We start from the raw sequence: 24,216 nt of genomic DNA, 5'->3' as shown, positions 1-24,216 counted from the left end.
AAGGATTTTACAATTCAGAAAAATATAGAAGTTTTTATTGATAGTGATTAGGGCTGGGCGATATGGCCTTAAGTACGTATCACGATAAATTGAGCAGATTTACCTCGATAACGATAAATGACGATAAATTCGCCCAAGCAAACTGTTATATAATTTGAAAATTTGAATCAATGCATGGAATACAAATTAACAGTTTCTCGTTAAATTTATTTACCAGCTTTCAATTTAACAATTGCACATGCAGTCTAAACATTAAGTATTAAAAAAAAATCTTGTAAACAATAAGAATTCTTGTGTGAACATTTATAACAGCTTGTATGACTTGAAAAATATCATCACTTGAATTTCATTAAATTCATTCCGCATTGTTATACACTAGATAGTGGCATACGTTTAGATATTTAGAATAGATACAAATACGACACATCCACCCGCCCCCCAGAAATTATACTTAATTAAAAAATAAAATGTTTCACAAACCTTTCCTTTCTTTTATTCGGCTCAATTATTTACATCTTATGATTTTGGAAATCCTTACAGTATGCAATAAATAATATTCCTGTTCCCAAGCCCTGTGCTTACTGTACTGTAATTTTTACAAAAAATAAACAATACATAGGTACTCCCCGTAATCTAGGACGAGCCACTTACAAGACTAGCACTGTCGTGTATTACAAATACTGCTTTGAACACATCTTCACAGACAAAAGCAATGACACAGGCTTAAAGAGGTCAACTTTAATTGTGTAAATCACACTTAATGACGACACGATCTCCTGGTTGAAATAGACGACATCCACTTAATTCTATTGAAGATATGTAATGCTGAGGCAATTTGTCAACTTTACTTTTAAAAAGAAACGTGCAGTTTATCCAGTAGATGGGGCTCTTGAAGTGTGTCAAACAGTGATTCAATTTTGGGCAATTGTCTTAAAAGTGGTTCATTGTTTCAGAAAGCCTCGGTTTTTCCATCCCTATCTGGAACCCGTCAAGAGTTTACTTAATGTCGGGTGAAAGTTTGGCGAAGCTAACTTAAGCCCGACTTCATCCTGTTTACTTGTAGCGTTAGCCGCTAGCGTTAGCTGCTAGCGTTAGCGTACCGGGCTTCTGTTTGATTGGCTTCCTGAAAACCATGTGACTCCAAACGTAAGCACACTGTCTGCTTTCTTAAAGGGGAATGAACATAGCCGAACAACACAGAGTCAAAGCGGATGAAAAGACTATATTTTCTTCTTTTATTAAATTACCGAATTTACCGACATGGTCAAAATTACGTCGGTCATCGTGAAGAATTTCGGTAACGGTAAATTTTCGGTTTACCGCCCTGCTCTAATAGTGATTTAGGATTTTTACAGGTTAAAATACTTTTAATAACCACTTTGACATCTCATTCGGCATTTTAATGTCATAATGAGACATTTTGTTCATATTTTTTTATGTACCATCATAGACTCTACCATCAGTTGACAAGACATCTCTCAAAGACATTGCGCCAAGCCTTCCCGTAGGAGGCAGACCCAGGCAGAATGTTGAGTTAGCTTTCACTGTGGTAAACAAACAAATGCTGCGTTCTAATGCCGGATTTCGGTGGAAATAGGACTATGGTTTTACTGCATACAAGCAGGCAGGAGTATCTCATGAGTGATTTTGTCGAGGATTCAAGGTAATTATATTTTTCGCACCATGCATGCACTTGGAAACGTTATGATTACATTAAAATGAATGGGAAAAAAATGCCTAACTTTATCTTGAAATATTTACATAAAATGAATGATAACTGCATGGTTTTTTGCTTTAAACCAAGAGTCTAGAGTTCATATCTATAGAAATTCCAAGATTGAAGATTGATTTATTTCCAAGAATTTTCAACTTAAAAAGCTCTTTGTTTCGTGACAGTCGCCATGTTGGATTACACAATACCGTAACTATTACTTGACATATTTATGTAAAATGAATAATAACTGCCCGTTTTTTGCTTAACCGAGAATCTAGACTGTTTTACGTTTATATCTATAGAAATTGCGCGAGTTAAGCATTTATTTACAAGAATTTTCAACTTAAGCTCTTTTGTGACGGCTGCCATGTTGATTTACACAATACTGTAATTTTTACTTGAAATATTTATGTAAAATGAACGATAACTGCCCGTTTTTTTGCTTTTAACCGAGAACCTAGACTGTTTTACGTTTATATCTATCGAAATAGCGAAATTTAAGCATTTGTTTACAAGCATTTTCAAATTACACAATACCGTAAATTTTACTTGAAATATTTATGTAAAATAAACGATAACTGCCCGTTTTTTGCTTTTAACCAAGAACCTAGACCAGGGGTGTCCAAACTTTTTGCAAAGGGGGCCAGATTTGGTGTAGGGAAAATGTGGGGGGCTGACCTTGGCTGACGTCCTTTACGTAGAACAATATATTTAAGCAAATTTTAGCAAGCGGTTCTGTGTGTCACATTTGCTTTATTATTATTATTTTTTAATTAATAATTTCAACAATTTTGCAACTAGCCTTTGTGGCGTTCTCTTTCGACTCTCGGGCTCTTGCATTGAAATACTGCTGCTGTGAAATAAAACTAGCTTCAAGTTGCTTCAATTTCTCGCTACGTATCTACCCTGTAATCTTGTAGTACATGTCAGCGTGTCTTGTTTGGTAATATCGCCTCATATTGAACTCTTTAAAAACAGCGACTGTCTCTTTGCAAATGAGGCGGACACAGTTGTTGCGTATTTTAGTGAATAGTCCAGTTTCCACCTATCCTTGAAGCGCCAGCCGTTGCAGGCAACTTTTTGTTGTTGTTGATTGTCACCATTTTAGAAAATTGGGAGTAAAGGGTCACATGTGGTAATGTTGCTTGGAGTGCTGCTGCCTTTTAGTGCATTTAGTGCGTAAGCTACTTCATATGCTTGTAGCAGTACTGCTGACCAATTTATTAAGTCTGTGTGCGGGCCAGACGATATTGATTTTATGACAGAGGCTGGGGGCCGGATGAAATTTGACCAGGGGCTGCATTTGGCCCCCGGGCCGGACTTTGGACACGCTGACCTAGACGGTTTCATGTTCAAATCTATAGAAATTCTGCGATTTAAGCATTTATTTACAAAAATTTTCAACTTAATAAGCTGTTTCGTGATGGCCGCCACGTTGGATTTTGTATTATTATTTTAGTATTATTTTGTATCTATTAAGTGTATCATGTGAAAATGGAGTGATTAATTAGCTGTTGGAAAATTTTTTTGGGCAAAAACTTATATGTTAAATATTGCTATAACTCCTGAAAATATAGGTGATTATCTCTGCATTTGGTGATTTTTTTGGTGTGCATTTAGCGTAAAATTTGAGAATTTTATAGCCATTAAGTTTTGTTATACTTGTATACAAAAATAATCATGATTTTATTAGGGAACGACTGAATTTTTTTATGTCGCTACTCATGGACACTCATATATGCCTGTTTTGGTTTTAGGTCACTAGTTTTGAAAATATTTGAATTTTAAGTTTTTGAAAATAGGCCCCCTACGGATCAGCCCCGTGTCCCGTCAACTGATAGTGAAGTCTACGGTACTATATAAAACAAGTATTCATTACTTTAATTAAAGCTTGCAGGAAAGTAGTATTTGACTACTAATAAATCTACCTTAAATGTTCAATTACTAGTAGATAAAATAATAGTCGGTTGGAGGACTGAAAGACAAAACTATTTGGTGGACTGAAAGATGCATCATTGCTTTTAAGAAGAACTCATTTCTTGGTTTTGGAAAATAAATTTGAATTTAAAAGCCAAATTACAATACAGTACATATCCAAAGAGCACAATTAAGCACATCTAATTCCACTGAATAGCACTTTACAGTTAAGGGAGTTGACATTTCTGTACAAAAAAAGCTCCTTAAGGACATTTGCCTTGACTGAAAGCAGTCATACATAACCTGCAGGGGGAAGCAAAGAGCCGTAAGAAAATAATGCGGCCTCGAGAGAATGAGAATTAGAGGAGCCCGAGTTTGAGACAAGAAGTCAGCATGTTAGGTCTTCAAACATAGTTCAAAGAGTGAAATGTGTTATTACATAGAAGTTCTTTGGAAACGGCAAGTTACTGACCCACCCATCTCCTAATGTTTAAACATCGCACCAAGTTTGTTGCCGTGGGAGGTGGTTGTCATAGAAACTGATACATGCTGCATTCTCCTCATTTGGCACCATATCCCCACTTAACTTTTTCCCTCCAAGAGCCCTATAGTTGCTATGGATTCAAAAACAAAAGAATGCGTATAATATTCATTACAGTGGCTTTAAACTTTTTTTTAAAATTAGATAAATAATATTTAAATAAATCATGTACAGTGGGGCAAATAAGTATTTAGTCAACCACTAATTGTGCAAGTTCTCCTACTTGAAAAGATTAGAGAGGCCTGTAATTTTCAACATGGATAAACCTCAACCGTGAGAGACAGAATGTGGAAAAAAAACCCAGAAAATCGCATTGTTTGATTTAAAAAAAAAAAGATTTCCAAATTAGAGTGGAAAATAAGTATTTGGTCACCTACAAACAAGCAAGATTTCTGGCTGTCAAAGAGGTCTAACTTCTTCTAACGTGGTATAACAAGGCTCCACTCGTTACCTGTATTAATGGCACCAGTTTTAACTCATTATCGGTATAAAAGACACCTGTCCACAACCTCAGTCAGTCACACTCCAAACTCCACTATAGCCAAGACGAAAGAGCTGTCGAAGGATACCAGAGACAAAATTGCAGACCTGCATCAGGCTGGAAAGAGTGAATCTGCAATAGGTAAAACACTTGGTGTGAAGAAATCAACTGTGGGAGCAATTTTAGAAAATGGAAGACATACAAGACTACTGATAATCTCCCTCGATCTGGGACTCCATGCTAGATCTCACCCCGTGGCGTCTAAATGATAACAAGAACGTTGAGCAAAAATCCCAGAACTACACGGGGGGACCGAGTGAATGACCTACAGAGAGCTAGGACCACAGTAACAAAGGCTACTATCAGTAACACAATGCGCCGCCAGGGACTCAAATCCTGCACTGCCAGACGTGTCCCCCTGCTGAAGCCAGTACACGTCCAGGCCTGTCTGCAGTTCGTGAGAGAGCATTTGGAGTATCCAGAAGAGGACTAGGAGAATGTGTTATGGTCAGATGAAAGCAAAATAGAACTTTTTGGTAGACACACAGGTTCTCGTGTTTGGAGGAGAAAGAATACTGAATTGCATTCAAGAACACCATACCCACTGTGACGCATGGAGGTGGAAACATCATGCTTTGGGGCTGTTTTTCTGTCACGGGACCAGGACGACTGATCTGTGTAAAAGAAAGAATGAATGGGGCCATGTATCGAGAGATTTTGAGTGAAAATCTCCTTCCATCAGCAAGGGCATTGAAGATGAGACGTGGCTGGGTCTTTCAGCATGACAATGATCCCAAACACACAGCCAGGGCAACAAAGGAGTGGCTTTGTAAGAAGTATTTCAAGGTCCTGGAGTGGCCTAGCCAGTCTCCAGATCTCAACCCCAAAGAAAATCTGTGGAGGGAGTTGAAAGTCCGTGTTGCCCAACGACAGCCCCAAAACATCACTGCTCTAGAGGAGATCTGCATGGAGGAATGGGCCAAAATACCAGCAACAGTGTGTGAAAAACTTGTGAAGAGTTACAGAAAACATTTGGCCTCCGTTATTGCCAACAAAGGGTACATAACAAAGTATTGAGATGAACTTTTGGTATTGACCAAATACTTATTTTCCACCATGATTTGCAAATAAATTCTTTAAAAAAATCAAACAATGTGATTTTTTTGTTTTTGTTTTTTTTCACATTCTGTCTCTCATGGTTGAGGTTTACCCATGTTGACAATTACAGGCCTAATATTTTCCAGTGGGAGAACTTGCACAATTAGTGGTTGACTAAATACTTATTCGCCCCACTGTATATATATCTAGGTATTTGATATTCATTTGGATAACCTGTAGTAGGGATCTCACTAAATATAGGTAGAGTGTTTAAATTACTTTTAGTGAGTGTTTAAGTACATTTAGGAGTATTTGGGAAATATAACAGTAGATTCAAAGTACTGTATTCTGTTTACTTTTAAAGCAACACTAGGAAACTTCATTTATGGTCAATTTTAGCGACAGAGGTGGACAAAAGCGGAAGTCTTAAGGAAGACTGCGTTTCCCATGAGGACCTGCGCACAGTGTCGAAAAATCCTGATCTCCCGGTCGCCTGCAGATGGATTAAACGACATTTCTGTTTCCAGCAGCTGTGTGAAGGATGAATATTGAAGGAGATGGACGGTGCCTACAAGAAAAGGTACTAACTGTTTGCATTACTCTAACACACTTAATGTCAGGTAATAATGTAATGTAATGTAATTAGGAAATAGCATTTTTTCTCGTATTTACTGTTTGTATTACTCTAACACACCCAATATAAAATAAATAGCACTTATACCATAGTTTTAGGAAAACAAGCAGACTATAGGACATACTGTAAAAGATACACAACGCCTTCTTATCACGGAAGCCCAACACGCGCGTCATAAGCAAGATTGACGCACCAACTCTCGCAATCAGCTCTCCCCGACAGTCCAGAACAAATGGCGGGACGGTCTGTTCCAACACAAGGAGCACCGGAACGCCCGATATCCAACTGATAACACGACTGAATAGACTCCAAGAGGGTCCCTAATCCTGTCCAATCCACAAACAGACAATAATCCCAAACACACCCTTCTTCCTGCCCACGGCCCACCCCCGGAGAGCCTTCAAAAGACTGAATGTTTAACTAATAGTTGTCATTTTTCTCAGGAACCTTTTGTTGACTTCTGATATGGTGACCTAGGAACGAGTTTACCTCCTCGCCTGAGTCTATGTCTGTTTCGCCTTTCTGTTTGATCACTGTCGATCCGAATAAATTGTTAACTTGTTCTCGGTGAGCCTTCTTTAAACCTTTCAAAATGGAGTCAGTACAAAGGGTTAAGACTAGTGGTGCAACGATTAATCGATTAAGTCGAGTATTCGATTAGAAAAAAAATATTTGAATTAAATTTTGTTGCTTCGAGTATTCGTTTAGTTAAAGTAGCATGGTAATGGTTTATTTTGAAAGTGTTTGCATTTAGTTTTATTGATTAGGGTGGATACACTGCCCTCTGGTCAGCCTCTTTTCACATGGCTGAATCACACTGCTCCCTGTTAAGACAACGTCAGCTAAGTTTTTGTTTGAGTTAATGGTTTTTAATGCATTCATAATTTAGTTTATAACTATATTTAGCCGTTTTTTGTGGGAATATATGCCTGAACCATTTGTTAAGAGCATTGCAAAAAAACTTTAGCATTTTATAGCATTTAAGCTAGCTGACTTTTTTCTATGTAAGTTAGCCATGTAAGTTGTTCTTTTGGTGTGCATAGATCCTCATAAAAAAAAATATATATATATATATATATATATATATGTATATATACTGTTTGAGGCTCAGCTCAGGTATTTTATTTTTTTGTGTACCTTATCAGATTACTCGATTATTCGAACTCACTAGTCCCTCGATTAATCGACTACTAAAATATTCGATAGCTGCAGCCCTAGTTAAGACTGAGGTGAACTCGCAGAATTTGTCCTTCTGGCCGGATTCCCGCTGGCCCGGGTCGTTGGAGCTGCGCCAGCACGGGTCCGGCGGTTCGGCTGGCGCGATTCCAGCGGTCTGGCTAGAAGGTCAGATTCCTTCAATATTAATGAGGTAATGAATCGAGTTGTGGATATGACGATGTTGACAATGTTTGATTTTGTACCATATTCCCCCAACGGCCCTCCGATCAGCGCTGACAAGTTCGGTTGAGAAAAAGGGGGTTTGGGTTTCATGCCAACGAGTGATAACCGGGTTAATGTTTATTCTTGAGTGTCCGATTATCATGGTGGCTTCCCTTTTTTCTTTTTTTTACCCTCAAACAAAACTCTCTTTTTTGCAATGCGCAAAAGCGTTCGAATGGACATCTTTATAACGAATGAGAAAAGGGGGACGTGACGTATGCTGTAATGCAGTCGGCACATTTTTTGTTTTTTGGTGTGGCAGTGTTCCTGCCACCCTCCTCAAAGTTAATTCGTGCCTTTGAAAGCGATACAGACCCCCTCAAGATATAAAAGAGATGTCATATATTGTACATAATGAAAAATCCCATACACTACGGTTCAAAAGTTTGGGGTCAAAGCGACCTCAAACTTTTGAACGGTAGCGTATATATATTTTTAAACATAAACATGACTTCTGATCCCGACACTTACGCCATCTCTCTTCCCTTTGCCCCATCTGTCCATCTGAGCTAGATTGTGTTCGGCAGGTGCTCTCCTGACGACAACGCTTCACTGACCACAGCTGATGTGAAATTTACCCACTAGCTACCTGCTAGACGTCCATCAGTGTGACTCATGGAGGGAACAATTCGAGTGGGAGTTTTACTGATGCAACTACGTTAACATCCGGCAACATTTTTTTTTTTTGTCAATTATAAATATTTCCAAGAAAAATTAAATAAAATACCTCTGGGGATAAATTTTACATTTAAATTGGCTACACAGTAACCAAAATATTTCTTGCAACACTAGGTAACTTTTCAGTTTTGGTCGATTTTAGAGACACCTGTGGACAAAAGCAGTAGTGTTTTGCCTTAAGGAAGACTGCATTTCCCATGAGGACCAGCGCACACCCGCACAGTGTTGTAAAATCATCTTCTTCCGGTCGCCTGCAGATTGATTAAACAACATTTCCGTTTCCAGCGGCTGTGTGGAGGATGAATAGTAATAAGGTGATGAATCAAGTTGTGGCTAAACAATAGCATATGACTGTTAGCAACTGTGTGGCTTAAGGGCAGTTAACATGGCGACTCTGCGACACCAAGACGCAATGATTGTGTTGCGGAGTGGCCTCGCGTTCGTATGGTGTCGGCGAAGACGGAAGGCAAAGATGGAAACCTTGGAATCCTGCCTCCAAAGTGGAATAATTTGATTGCAGGGGCTTTAGGGGGGCTTGCTTCACATGCATATCAAAAGCTCCCGCAGCGCGGGACCGGCGCCGATAACGTCAGCACTCGTACACATCACATTGGGCGTGCGCAGCGGTGCTACAAACATTAACAACAGCAAATATGGCAGGATGTTGGCTTTGATTTACTGTTTTTATAACATTTTTAATTTAAATATGTTGAATGCTTCCATTTTTGTGCCTTTTGGAACAAAAGAAAAATGCCATTGCTTGGAGTGGGCGGGCATGTTGTCTTCCGGGCTGAGGAGGTTGAGTCGAAGTGCAACATTCGCTGTCGCCTTGTCAATCTGCACTGCCCCCTACGGCCTGGCATGAATACTACATTGTTTTGATGCGGAATTGCGACATTGGTCGAATGGAGACGGAACCATATAGATGCAATCATGAAATTTCTCATCTTCTTGGAGAGTCACCATGTAAACGGACCCTTAGTGTGGCTAACCCCCCCACCTCACCAGAACTCGTCAACGCTGACACGTTCGTGGGGGGGCTCACGCCAGCGAATGAAAGCAAGGCCAATCTTTATTCTGGTTCTTGAGTATCCTCTTTTCCCTGGTAGCCTTCCTTTTTTCCCCTCCTCTGACAACACTTTTTGTCTCTTTTGTTGCTCTGCCATCTTTGCAGAATTCGCGCGAAAGTCACTATAATGAAAGGGGGAAGTGACGTATGCCGTAAGGCAGTCAGCAAACTTGTAGTTTTTGTGTGTGGCAGGGTTCCTGCCACGTTCCTCAAAGTTAACTAGTGCCGGTGAAAGCGATACAGACCCCCTCAGGCCATAACAGCGATGTCATTCAACCAGCTGTCAGTCGACATATCATCACAAATATTATGAAAATATTTTATATTTATTATATTTTTTGAAACTGCTACACTGGCTTCCAGTGAGTCAAAGGGTAGACTATAAAATACTACTGCTCGTCTACAAAACACTTAATGGCCTTGGAGTAAAATACATGCTTGATTTGTTAGATTTCTATGAGATATCTAGACCCCTAAGGTCGTCTGGAACCGGTCTCCTGCATGTTCCAAGAACAAGAAACAAGCAGGGTGAGGCAGCAGTTAGATATTACACTCATCACCTCTGGAACAAGTTACCAGAACGTCTGAAGTATGCTCAAACTGTTAGCTCCTTTAAATCAGGGCTAAAAACGCTTTTGTTTAGCACTGCATATCCATAACTGTCTATATATTTCAGTCTACTTGCTTTCTATTCCACTTGTGCTTATCTCCATTGCTGATTTCAATTATTATTATTCGTAGTAGTTAGAGAAGTCTTCATCGATCGGGTCCGATCACGTCATTTTCAAAGTATCAGAATCGGCAAAAAATTATCGGCCATACCTTTTTTTTCTTATATATATATTCTAATTAAATCATTTTCTAATTGTATTTAACGTTACAGACATAATATGTTACACTCATCCAGTCTTTAGTTTAGGTTTAAGGTAGGGTTATCAAATTTATCCCGATACGGCGCTAATTGATTTAAAAAAAAAAAAGTATCACGTTAAAATATTTAACGCAATTAATGCATGCGCTGCACGAACCACTCACGCATTGTCACGCTCAATCTGTAATGACGCCGTTTAACCTATACAGAGAGATAAAAGGCGGCGTAAAATGAGTAGAGTGAATTTTGGCAGCCTTTGGAGCCTTTTTTTAATTGGCTAAAGCCTTACAATCCCTCTCCCTACGATTAAAAATATCCTGGGAAGCAATGTGGGGAAGCAAGGTAGCAATTGATCTTTTTCATCACACCTTGTGTTATTTCCCAACGCAGAGAAGATATATCAATTGGTAGCACTACGCACAGTAATGGTTCCAGTTCCCATCATGCATTTGGGTTGAATGGCTTCAGTATCATTTACTGAAAGCTCAACAAATACACTAGATGGCAATATTTAGTCACAATATACAAATTCACAAGTCTTTCTATCCATGGATCCCTCTCACAGAAAGAATGTTAATAATGTAAATGCCATCTTGAGGATTTATTGTCATAATAAACAAATACAGTACTTATGTACTGTATGTTGAATGTATATATTTGTCCGAGTTTTATTCATTTTTTTCTTAATGCGTTGCCAAAATGTATATGATCGGGAAAAATTATCAGGAATGATTGGAATTGATTCGGGAGCAAAAAAAGCAATCGGATCGGGAGATATTGGGATCGGCAGATACTCAAACTAAAACTGACCGGGATCGGATCGGGAGCAAAAAAACATGATCGGAACAACCCTAGCGGTAGTTTTTGTTCTATTTTTATCTATTTATTTTTATTCTATTTGTGATTAAATGCAATTTTTATGTATAATTTTATTTCCTATTTTGAATGTCTTGGTTTTTACGTTGTATTGATTTAAATATGATTTCTATGATCTTCATGTGATGTAAAGCACTTTTGAATTGCCTTGTTTTGAATTGTGCTATATAAATAAATTTGCCTTGCGTTTGCCTTATAAAGGTTAAAAAGTTACCTAGTGTTGCTTTAAAGAAAGATGCATTTTATGCATACTACAAAAACTATTATGAAAATATAGTTTAATGTGTACATCTCAAGTAGAGGCAATCAAAAGTTAGTATAACTATCTTTGTCTAACACAAACATTTTTACATGGTTTATTAGATTGCGCAGGTGTACTGATACTGTGGCTGGTGAGTGTATATAATTGGGTGCGACGGAGAAAATGTGCATAAAATGATTGGACTGATGGTAAAGTTCTCTGCAACCCCACGCTTGTCACGTCTCATCACCACTCAAATTGATAATGTAGCATGTAAATATACCATCATCTCATCAAATGGGAATAGGGATTCACTATTAGCATAAAAAATGGTAGGATGAATAAATTGGTGTTCATTAGAATATGCTAGAATTCTTAAACCAAGCCATAGTGTAGTCTGGAACAGTGATTTCCAAGCACTTTGTGTGGGAGACTACCCTATTTAATACTAAGTCATCAGTACTTATTATGCATTTACTGCAAATGTGTCTTTATACATCTATCAATGCTTGTGACTAAAGTGACAGAGCGTTTATATGCTTCTCGAGTAGATGGCAAAAGGTACATTATCCCTCTGAGGGGCAACCATTTGCGACATTATGCTTGTTGGTATGTCTTGAGAGCTTTCTAATGAAAAATATGTGCTTCAGCTGTGTGACAGTTGGAAAATTTTTCAAGTAACTCTCGAGGAGAAATTTGGTTTCGAAGTAAAAGGGGAAGCAAACAGTGCTTGAGCTGGAGGTGTGGAGTTAATAACTTGCTCAAAGGCACCTTGTCAGTCGCCGGGAAGACGACTAGCATAACTTATATATGGCGGAAAACACTCAGGTGACTTGAAGCTGAGACCCCAATTTGGCCAAATTTCAAAATTGTCCTATATGCATGTGCGATACATAATTGGAAAGCTTAAAATCTCAAATTTTCTAGGGGAAGATAATTTTTGAACAGGAGGGCATTTAAAAAAATAAAATAAAAATGAAACCCCTAAACCTTAACTTGAGGTGAGAGCATGAGAGAGCATAATTAAAGACACCATGATTTTAGGTATAATCACGTACTTACCTTGTTTTGATCAAAAACTCACTGTGTCTCACCGAGTGTCAAGACTAGAGCTGAAATGAATACTCGAGCAACTCGAGTAACTCGAGTTTAAAAACTGATCCGAGTAATTTTATTCATCTCGAGGAATTGTTTAATTTTGCCAGCTCTAAGCATCACGTTTTGCCCATACTACTTTTAACGCGGGACAACGCGCTGACGTCACGTGCATAGAGGAAGAAGCAATAATAAAAAAAAAACTTACTGCAGCCGACAGCCGCTACAACCTATGCCGACGTTGCTAAAAACTTCGCCCTTAGGATGCTAGTGTGGTAGCAGGTAGTGTCCGATGCGTCTCATAGATATCACATGCATTTAGGACTCGATGCGAAATGACAGACATTACTACCTTTGTCTAACACAAACATTTTTATGTGGTTTATTAGATTGCGCAGGTGTACTGATACTGTGGCTGGTGAGTGTATATAATTGGGTGCGACGGAGAAAAGAAGACTCGGCCGCGTCTAGTAAACAGCCGCCATCTTTAAGCAGGACACTTCTCATCGCTAATAAATATAACGTTACTGTCACTCGCTCATGTAACGTTAGCCCTTCGGAGGGCTAGGTTTCTATTGATTATGACCACTGTCGATGCGTGGCTAACGTGTCTTACATACAGGCTTTATTTGTTCTGTAAAAACACAGCGCTGTAGAGTGATGAGGTTTTAAAATTAAAACAATAAAGCTAACTGTCAGTTTTAGCTCAGTAGTCATTGCTGAATAAAACACCAAGTAGCACTGGTCCCAAATGTGCTCCAAGACAACAGGTATTATACATTTATTTTGAACACTGCAAAAACTCAAAATCCTATCAGTACTTACAGTTTAGACTAACTTAAAACTTAACTAGAACTTTAAAATAGCTTGAAACAAATAGAAATTAAATTGAAACGTGGGGAAAAACATGTAGCTTTCAAGTGATGTGTGTTATCAAGCGTAATTACATTTTTGGGAAATAAATATGTTTTTTTTTAATAAGATCTAGAAGTTTTTTGAGTGAAAGCAGTGAATTTTTTTTCTAGTCACATCTGAGATGCAATTGTTGGCTGTTTTCAACAATGTATATCGAAAATATAGACATTGAGTGACTGAAAATGGTTCAATGTTGGATTAAATGTCTTTTTTTCTCATGTTTATTTATAATTGCTCTTTACCCCCAAAAAATAAATAATTTATCCGATTACTCGATTAATCGATAGAATTTCCAGTCAATTACTAAAATACTCGATAGCTGCAACCCTAGTCAAGACACAGCTGTGAATGGCCAAAGCTGGACTTTTTGGGGATTTTATGGGTGAAACACGGTAATATAACAAAGGTCATAATGTTAAAATCGCAGACATCAAGGAGTGGTCGAGATTTTCTTTTTCAAATATTTACCCTTTTAAACGTTTTTTTCCCTTCAATTTTTATTTGTTTGGATCGATTATCATCATCTAAAATATCTGGGAAAATGCGACAGTAACAAAAAAATAAAATAATAAAAAATAAAAAATACAATGAAGCGATAGTTATGAGGTAGATATCAGTGACCTATTTACAGACACTATTTTTTTCATTGTGACGTCATTTGTTTAAAAGTTTAAAATATGCGAGTGAATTCTTTTTTTTTTTTTTTTTTAAATCGTTTTTCTTTTTTAAACTAAATATTAGACATCAATTTATGATTCTAAGCTAAAAATGATTGACATTTCGAATAATAAATACCTTCTTTTTATGGCTGGATTGAAACAAAAGCGGTTAGGCGGTGTCTGTAAACAGGGGTCTCCAGGGTAAAACGGACAAATTAAAAATAGTTCAGGGGCTTAATGCGCCCCATGAAACTGCTATGGCAGCATATAGACATATTGTTCTATCAAACACAACAGTTCTTTTGGCTTAAAACACAGCACTTTATTTTAAAAAGGGGTGCAAGAGCAGAAACAGCTTTCTCAGCATTTCTGTGTTTTCCGCCATATACTGAAATATACACTCCAGTGAGGCTTACCTACTGCTCACATACTCCTCTTCGTCGTCATCGTTTTTAGGTGGTGGCTCCGGATTAGCAGTTGGCTGGTGCTTCTGCACTATCCTCATACCACCGGCCTTCACTACAACACATAAGAAGACCATATAAATAAAATAAAAATGAAAATTAGAATGGATGAATGAAAAACCTTAACCCTAAAATAAGAAGCTTCATTTAAGTGTCTACCATGTATAAATCGGTCTAATTTCTCCCTGTTAAGTGCAACACTATCATCTGAATGTGTCATTAATCAATTTCAGCATCCACAAATCCTCCATATTGTAAGAAAAACTTGCCAATTCCAGGTTTTCAGCCACACAGCAAGAAGAAAATGTTTACAGGATATTATTTTGAGGGCAAAATACAGTCTACAAAAGATCATTTGTATAACCGTCCTTGAATTACTCTCTGAATTGCAAACATAATAGACAGACTGAATATCACCATGTAACACATATTTTGTTTCCAGGTTATAAGTGGTATTTTCGAGTTTGTTTTGCTGCATTGACATTTAAAAAACACTTTTGTGTGCCAAAAAGCTTGAGTTTGTGGTCACGACTCTTGCCACTTTTCTTTACTGTTGTACTTACTAATGGTTTTATTATACGGTGGTATCTCTACTTACGAACGTCTCTACATATGGAATTTTCAGGTTAAGACACGCCTCAACGGAAAAATATTGCCTCTTGTTAAGAAATTTCAGGATACAAAAGGCAAAAGTACTATATGGGCTGTTACTCACGGCTCCCAGAGTTTACAGAATGTAACATTTTTATAGCTGCTCTGCCATTGGCTATTGCCAAGCATCCTCCTGGCATCCAATTGGCTAGGAGCAGTGGTTGGTTAAGGTTAAGAAACGTAGAGCCCTATTTTGGACGCCGACTAAATCTGGGCTAAGTGGTGTTTTAGACCAGGTTTTGGACTGGTTTGCCTTCAATTCGGTCCAATAATAGGAATTATGATGTCATCCCGATAAATCCAATAACATTATTAATAGGACCGATAATATGTACTGTGCTGGCTTTACAGTTTACATTACACACTAGTATGGGAAATCAGTTGACCGTTTGCGGGGCATTGCTGCCACCTGCTGGTCAGAATAATTCACTGCATCTATTTTTTGTTACAGTAGTTGGGTTCATTCACTTACACATTGCGGTGTCTAGCGGTAGCATTGACAATCGTGAGTGCTTTCTGATACGTTTCCGCCTCGGAAATATACGTCTGTAAGTATTTTATGTTTACTATAACATATGGATGTGCAATATATGTTTACTTCTGTGGTGAAGGGTCATATGTAAATAACTTAACAAGTTGTTCTGTTATAGAAGCCAGCCAATACTTTAGTAGCTCAAGCTAGTGTGCTATGCTATACATATAATAGTTGTGTATATAGTGTATTGTGCAGTTTGATGTATATTGAGTATTGCATATGTGTATTTTTCTGATGTACTTTCACAATATTAAGACGAGTGTCTTCCCATAAGAGCAAGAAAAGACCAAGCCTTGTGGTTTATGGAAGTGCATTCATTCTTAGCTGGCCGTCGAGCAGTGCAGAAGTGAAACGCACTGTTTTGTTCATGTCATTATGAAAAATCTGATGAGATCAAAGGCAAATCTATGTTGAATCCACCATTTTTTTTAAACCTCCAGGTGTTCAAAAACTTTATACATTTAAAAAATTATGTATTTATTATCGGTTATCGATATCGGTATCGGCTTTGAGGAGCAGGAAGTTATCGATATCGGTTTGAAAAAATGGATATTGTGCACCCCTAACAATAAGGTACTGCAACTAAAAAAAAAAAAAAGACTGCAGACAAAATGGCGAACGTTACTCCGGTGTTGTAAAGTCGAAATCACGTGAGTACATCGTAACCCAGGGACTACCTGTACGTATAGTTTTTAAAAAAATTTATTATACTTTGGGCAGCAAAAATGGGAAACCGTCTTATACACACAGTATCTCTTTCCAATGCTGTTAAATGTGAATAAATACATTGAACACCCACCCCAAATTATTTTTAAAACATGTAAATGAGCTCTGCCTCTACTTCGCGGATTTTCGATTTTCGCGGGGGGGGGGGGTGCGGTCCCCATTAACCGCGAAAATCAAGGGATCCCTATAGAGGAATAGCAGCACTTACTGCACGTAAAATGCACTGATTAGGACGGGTTTTTCTCGACGTAATGCAGAAGTAATACACTGCGTGTACAACTTTTGAGCAATTGAAGACATTTATCATTTTCCGAGATGTTCTTTTATGCAAATTGTCCCTCTTTGATCCCGTAGTATGTGCAGTGCGGCTTTTCGGACTTGGAATTAAGCTTTGAACTCTGAAGTGATCAACATTGTACTTATCTGAGTGTGTTATCAGTGCAGCTGCTGAGGGCGCCGTGGCCTGTCCACGCGTCTCCCTGCTCGCTGACCTCCACGTCACCACTCCCCCTGCCATTAAAACTCTAGTTCTTTTCCTCTAAATCGCCAGCATTTCGTTTAAAAATGAACGTTCTATAACACGAGACGCTAATAGCGCATCACTACTTTATCCGGAAGTACAAGCATGCTAGAAAATTAGCAATGCACGGGGAGAACACTTGCACGCATTTCGAAAAAGGGGTATTCACAGTTGTTTTAAACGAATATATAATTACAAGTGCAATATACAACATTAGGCATCGAGATGACAGAAGGCTGTAAACAAAAACAGTAGCAGTTTTACCTGCAGGGAGATGTCCACCCTTGGTTTCGATCTTTTCCTTCGGTGGGGACGACATGTTTCAGGCGCCGAAGTGCGTTGACGCCGAATCGAGCTCACACTTGGTTCTTCTCGCTTTGTTCTGGCCCAAATTGAGGACGGAACTCCAGTCTGGAGTCGTCAACGTGGCTTTTTCCTGAGGATTGTTTGGGAACTGTGCGTCGTGACGTCATGGGTCCATCGTACGTCATGATGTCAGGACGTAAACCTGAGAAAACTTTATTTGTATTAAATTGTCAACAGACACGCGGAAGTAGTAGCTATTTAAAAATGTTAAATGTATATTTTGAAAATATTGATAATCAATATTTGTGCTTCTGTATTGTTACATATTATTCTATTAATTATTATTATTACTATCATATTTTAACAATTTGTAGAATAGAATAGAATAGCCCTTTATTGTCATTATACAGTTGTATGTAAATGAAATTGTGGAGCATCTACCCTTACAGTGCAGGACAAGTAAAAATCTTGCACCTAAAATCTTGTTACCTATTAATCCAAATAAACCAACAAAAAAAACTGCACTGGACTATAAACCGCGGGATTTAAAAAAAAAAAAAAAAAAAAAAAGTGAAAAATGAAGCGGTTTATAGTCCCAAAATTATGGTAATAGGTTATAGTACAGTTAAATAATAACAGTTAGTATAGAAAACTTTGTGCTGAGAAAAAAAATACCAACATTTAGAAAGAAAAAAAATCAAACATCGTAAGCAGTTACTCACAATGTGACTCATTACTTGAGTATTCTTTTCCCAAATACTTTTATACTTGTACTTGAGTACATTTTTTGGATGACTACTTTTGCTTCAGTAAAATAATTTTGAAGTAACACTACTCTTACTGTACTTGAGTAAAATTTTGGACTACTCTACCCATCTCTGGTGGCAGCACACAGTATTTTACTAATCCAAACACTTCTCCCACGAGATACACCTGAGAAATATAGCATTAGTAGCTTTGCAGCAGTAGACAAAATAATGAGAATGAAGTGTCAGTACTGTCTCCTGGGGAGGGTGACAACAAATCAAAAGGTCAGAGGTTCATATGCACATTAGGACAAGGTCTGAATTTGAAACTATATTTTCTTGAACAAAAAATGTTGATTATGATGTGATTTTTACTGACAGCACATCAACAGGGAGCACTTCAGGCAGAGAGAGACTTTTTTGAGATTTTTGATTTTCTGTCATTATTCAGCAATGACTGACACATTCAAGGCGCACCATCTCTGCACAACACCCTACAAGAGCGTAACTCTTGTTTTGATTGTGTTTTTCTGATGGAGTAAGAACAAAACAATGCAGAACGTGCCAAGAATTACTATAATGCTCGGCCCATAAACCACTACTACTATGGGGCGCTGTTTGTAAAGCAGCACACGCTCAAAATTACGACATTTTCTCACATTTGGCACCACACAGTGTTTAAAACGTGGTGTGAAATTTTTAGAGTCACTTTTTTTTTTTTTTTTTTGCACATTTACAACATTATTTAGCAACTTATTTATTTTTAAATAAGAAGTTTTAGACCTGATTGTTTAAATCCAGAACTAGATATTTAATTTAAATCTTACATTTATATCCTATATCCTAAATGCTAAATCTGGAAACTGTTGGAACTAAATATTTAGCATAATATGCAAATTCACATGACCGGAGACCGGAAGTAACAAAATAAAAGCTGGTGGAGCAGCTCAGACTGTCTGTTTACGTTGCTTGAAAATGAATAAAACCTACTCAACGGTGGCAATCTGCTCTTGGACATGAGTCATTGTGATAAGAACAATATATAGGTAAAATACATATTTAGGAGAAACTATTTAAAGAGTATTTTGTGTGCTCCAGCTTTTATTTTGTTGCTTCCGGTCTCCAGTCATGTGAATTTGCATATTAAGCTAAATATTTAGTTCCGACCATTTCCTGATTTAACATTTAGGATATACGATATAAGTTTAAGGTTTAAATTAAATATTTAGTTCTGGATTGAAACAATCAGGTCCAAAATTTAAAAATAAATATTTAAGTTGCTAAATAATGTTGTAAATGTGCAAAAAAAAAAAAGTTACTCATAAAATTTCACACCATTTTAAACACTGTATGGCGCTAAATGTGAGAAAATGTCGTCGTAATTTTGAGCATCTGCTGCTTTAGAAACGGCGCCCCATATACTCCACCTGAGGTTTACAGTCCAGTGTGGCTAATTTATGGATTTTTACAGGCTAATGAGCCGCATGTCTTTTATTGTAAATATCTCAACACGATAAAATGTGTACACACTCTGCGAAATCCAGGCCCCCGGGCCCAGACCTCCTTTAATCAGGCCCTGCGTTGGAGAACTTTTGATCTAAATTTGAAATCCCAATTGACTGATGGTAGCTTTGTATGTAATGCAAAAGCAGCCATCTATGTTATTCGGCATGCCGCACAGGCCAAAAAGTATGGCCCATCGACACCATACAAATACCAAAATGACCGGAATTATTGTGCAACGCAGGGAATCTTTCGAATCACCCCCAAAAAGTAAAAAAAAAAAAAAAAAAAAAAAAAAAAATTTAATGTATCTAGTTCTGCCTTTTTATCCAATTCACATAAATTATACACCAACAATTTCAGGAAGGTAAGGGGCATAAAAGTTTTATAAAGAATTTGCCAGACAGTTCCCCCAAAATTCGCCCAAAACTTTCCCATTCGTATCTAATAGGATGCCATTGCCATGTACTGTATGTCGTTCCATTTATTTCTAATGGCCAAAATTTCCCCTTCATTTTCAATGGCAGAAAAACATGGGTGGTTGTGATTTTTGACAAAAAAACAACAACTCACCATTGCAGCCTATTGACATTCAACTGGTGCCCAAGTAGGTCAATGCCATTGAGAGCCATGCACGTCCATGCGATTGACAGCCATGTTTGTCCTTGCCATTGACAGCCATCTACGGCCACGCCTTTGACGGCCATATTTGTTGATTCTATTCATACCAATGTACTTGGATTCCATTGACAGCCATGTACATCCATGCTAATGAAGGCCATGTATGTACATGCCATTGACAGCCATGTACAGCCTTGCCATGTACTGCCATGCACGTCCATGCTATTGACAGCCATGTACGTCTTTGCCAACTACGGCATGTATGTCGATGCCATTGACAGCCATGTACGTCCTTTCCATTAAGGACCACGTACATCCTTGCTATTGACAGTCATGTACGCCCATACCATTGATGGCCATATATGTCTATTCTATTGATGCCAATCTACATGTATTACATTGACAACCATGTATGTCCATGCCATTGAAACCAATGTACGTCCATGTTATTGATGGCCATATAAGTCAATTTTATTGATGCCAATGTACTTGGATTCCATTGACGCATGTATAAGTTGATGCCATTGACGGCCATGCATGTCAAAATGTCAACATGACCTGATATCCACGGGAAGTGACCATATAATGTTTCCAAATCCATAGGAAGTGGCCCTGAAATGTCCCCAAATCAGCAGGAATTGACGCACAGTGTAATCAGCCCCTCCCACTTCCATGCTCGTATTTATATCCATTAGAAAAGCAATCTGAGTAACTGTGGTTCTTCTTTCAGTTTAAAATAACAAAGTCCCGTATGCCCTGAAAACAAAACCGGCCCCTTATTGTATAATTATCACCCACCTATTCTTTCATGTGTCCATTGGCAGATACACACAATTGTGGCCAGTAAGAAGCAAAGTCGAACTTCACATCATCTCAGCCTCCAGATGTTAACACATTGTGCCCAGAAAAATTGACCTGTGATGTCTCAAAAGCAGAAAACTAACACTGAGTTCCAAATAAAGCACTATTACCGCTGTCATTTTTGGTGCTCCCTTAGTTTCTTATTGACCTTTTCCTCTCTGATGTGCACATAAAGACTTGGGACTTAGCTAGGTGAGAATTCATTACTTCAACAGTAAATCCGTGGCACATATTAAACTGCCCTGGTTGGAATAATTTCCAGAAGTCAGTGATCTCCACACCTGCCCATAGCTGATATCAGTATGTGTGTGTCCGGAGCCTTGAAGAGGAGAGGCACACAGCTGAAGCCTTGGAGAGAGACAGAATGAGGACGTCACAGGTGAATGCTTTTGCCCAAGCTGACAGGTTCATACACCCGCATGCATGTGCTCTCTCAAATGCATGAAATCATGCCTTGGACACAACTTTCTTACAGACATGCGCAAATGCACGCACACGCACACCCACACATATCTCGATGGGAGACAGCTGGCTCTCCAGCAGTAGCACTAACATGCATGAATAGCCAAGACCCATCTCCAGGAGCCTAGACCGTTCAATATCTGACAGTGAACCATGAGAGGTGTGCGTTTGCGTGCGCTAGACTATAAGCAGGAAGAAGACAGCAAAATAGTAAAACAGGCAGATTGATGAGCAAAACAGAATATTCAATGATTCCCAGAGCTAACTAGCATTTTAGCGTCTTTTTGTGTTCATCTGTTTGGTCGGCATGTCTCTTTTCCAGTTAAAAGGTTTTGGCAGAGGTGTGTAGTAACACCTTACATTTACTCCGTTACATTTACTTGAGTAACTTTTTGAGAAAAATGTACTTCTAAGAGTAATTTTTGACTTGAGCAGATTTGTAGGAAAAACGCTACTCTTACTCCGCTACTTTGGGTTATACTAGCCGTGACATTTTTTCCTCTTTATTCTACCTATTAGATTTTACTTTTTTTTTTTTTCGTCTTTTCAATTTGTATATATATTAGGGCTGTCAAACGATTAAAATTTTTAATCGAGTTAATTACAGCTTTAAAATTAATTAATCGTAATTAATCGCTATTAGATTTTACTTTTTTTTCTTCGTCTTTTCAATTTGTATATATATTAGGGCTGTCAAACGATTAAAATTTTTAATCGAGTTAATTACAGCTTTAAAATTAATTAATCGTAATTAATCGCAATTAATCGCAATTCAAACCATGTATAAAATATGCCATATTTTTCGGTAAATTATTGTTGGAATGGAAAGATAAGACACAAGATGGATATATACATTCAACATACGGTACATAAGGACTGTATTTGTTTATTATAACAATAAATCAAAAAGATGGCATTAACATTATTAACATTCTGTTAAAGAGATCCATGGATAGAAAGACTTGTAGTTCATAAAAGATAAATGTTAGTACAAGTTATAGAAATTTTATATAAAAACCCCTCTTAATGTTTTCGTTTTAATAAAAATTGTAAAATGTTCAATCAAAAAATAAACTAGTAGCCCGCCATTGCTGATGCATGTGTGCTAAAGCCTATAAAATCAGTTGCACCCAAGCGCCAGCAGAGGGCGGCAAAACTCCATAAAACACAATTAACAAGTTGGTATTTCACTGTACGTACTGTCATTTAAATCTGTCTAAGCGGGGCATGTGCGTTAATTGTGTCAAATATTTTAATGTGATTAATTAAAAAAATTAATTACCGCCCGTTAACGCGATAATTTTGACAGCCCTAATATAGATGCGTGTGTAGGAGAACCTTGATTGCATGTATATACTTTTGAAAAGGTGATGGGTGCAATACCTAGCTTAACAAAGATCCCCCAAATCCCTTTTTTTGTTAGATAATATTGGTCTACTGTATATACAGTGGTATGAAAAAGTATCTGAACCTTTCGTAATTTGTCACATTTCTGCATAAAATAAATATGATCTGATCCTTGTCAAAATCACACAGATGCAAAAATTGTCTGCTTTAACTACAACCTCCCAAAGGTTTTCATATTTTAATGAGGATAGTATGCAAACAATGACAGAAAAGGGGAAAATTAGTAAGTGAACCATCACATTTAATATTTTGTGCCCCCGCCTTTGGCAGCAATAACTTCAACCAGACGCTTCCTGTAGCTGCAGATCAGTCAAGCACATCGATAAGGACTAATCTTGGCCCATTCTTCTCTACAAAACTGCTATAGTTCAGTCAGATTGCTGGGATGTCTGGCATGAATCCCTGTCTTTAGGTCATGTCACAGCATCTCAATGGGGTTCAAGTCTGGACTTTGACTTGGCCACTCCAGAACGTGTATTTTGTTGTCTGAAACCATTCTGAAGTTGATTTACTCCTGTGTTTTTAATCATTGTCTTGTTGCAGCAGCCATCCTCTTTTTGGCTTCAACTGTCTCACAATTGACCTCAGGTTGTCCTGCAAAACATCCTGATAAACTTTTGAATTCATTCTTCCATTAAATATTCCAAGTTGTCCAGGCTCTGAGGCACCATACCAGCCCCAAATCATGATGCTCCCACCACCATGCTTCACAGTGGGGATGAGGAGTTGATGTTGGTGAGCTGTTCCATTTTTCCTCCACACATGATGATGTGTGTTACTCCCAATCAATTCAACTTTGGTTTTGGAAAAAAGATTTTGGGATTTTTTGGTGTATTTTTGTGTCCAAAATGTTATCATAGGTCAGTGAAGAAAACAATTTGGACAAGAAGGTTATGGTGTCCTGAAAAAAGGGACCAACCAGGCCATTGTGAACATTTTTTTCTTTTAAATATAAATGCAAAATCAAAGGCAAATTCGGACAAAATAGGCTCAGGTGTTAAAGGGACATAAGGGGATAAGACTTTCACGATTAGAAGTAGCATACTTTAGCAGCCTTATAAGTTCCTTCAAAAAATATTCTTCTTAAAAATACTTGCATGCTTTTCATTGAACATTTAACTTTGCAATGAACAACAGATACATTGGGGCAAATAAGTATTTAGTCAACCACTAATTGTGCAAGTT

The 24,216-nt window shown here is 37.8% G+C and overlaps 1 protein-coding gene across 1 annotated transcript in view; it reads right to left on the bottom strand.

The window, feature by feature from the left end:
* The window catches only part of dap (death-associated protein), a 31,698-nt gene extending 14,108 nt beyond the window's left edge, over window positions 1-17,590 (bottom strand). Inside the window, exons 1-2 of the mRNA XM_057823766.1 lie at window positions 17,390-17,590; window positions 14,646-14,748 (exon numbers count right to left, since the gene is read on the bottom strand). Of these exons, the coding sequence (XP_057679749.1) occupies window positions 14,646-14,748; window positions 17,390-17,444 (158 nt within the window). The 5' untranslated portion in view covers window positions 17,445-17,590. The remainder of the gene's footprint in view (window positions 1-14,645; window positions 14,749-17,389) is intronic.
* Window positions 17,591-24,216: the final 6,626 nt, after the last annotated feature.

The sequence above is a fragment of the Corythoichthys intestinalis genome, chromosome 20, assembly GCF_030265065.1.
Source record: "Corythoichthys intestinalis isolate RoL2023-P3 chromosome 20, ASM3026506v1, whole genome shotgun sequence".
Classification (NCBI taxonomy): Eukaryota; Metazoa; Chordata; class Actinopteri; order Syngnathiformes; family Syngnathidae; genus Corythoichthys; species Corythoichthys intestinalis.
The sequence above is the reverse complement of the archived record's forward strand: the minus strand, read 5'-3'. Positions and strand labels throughout refer to the sequence as shown.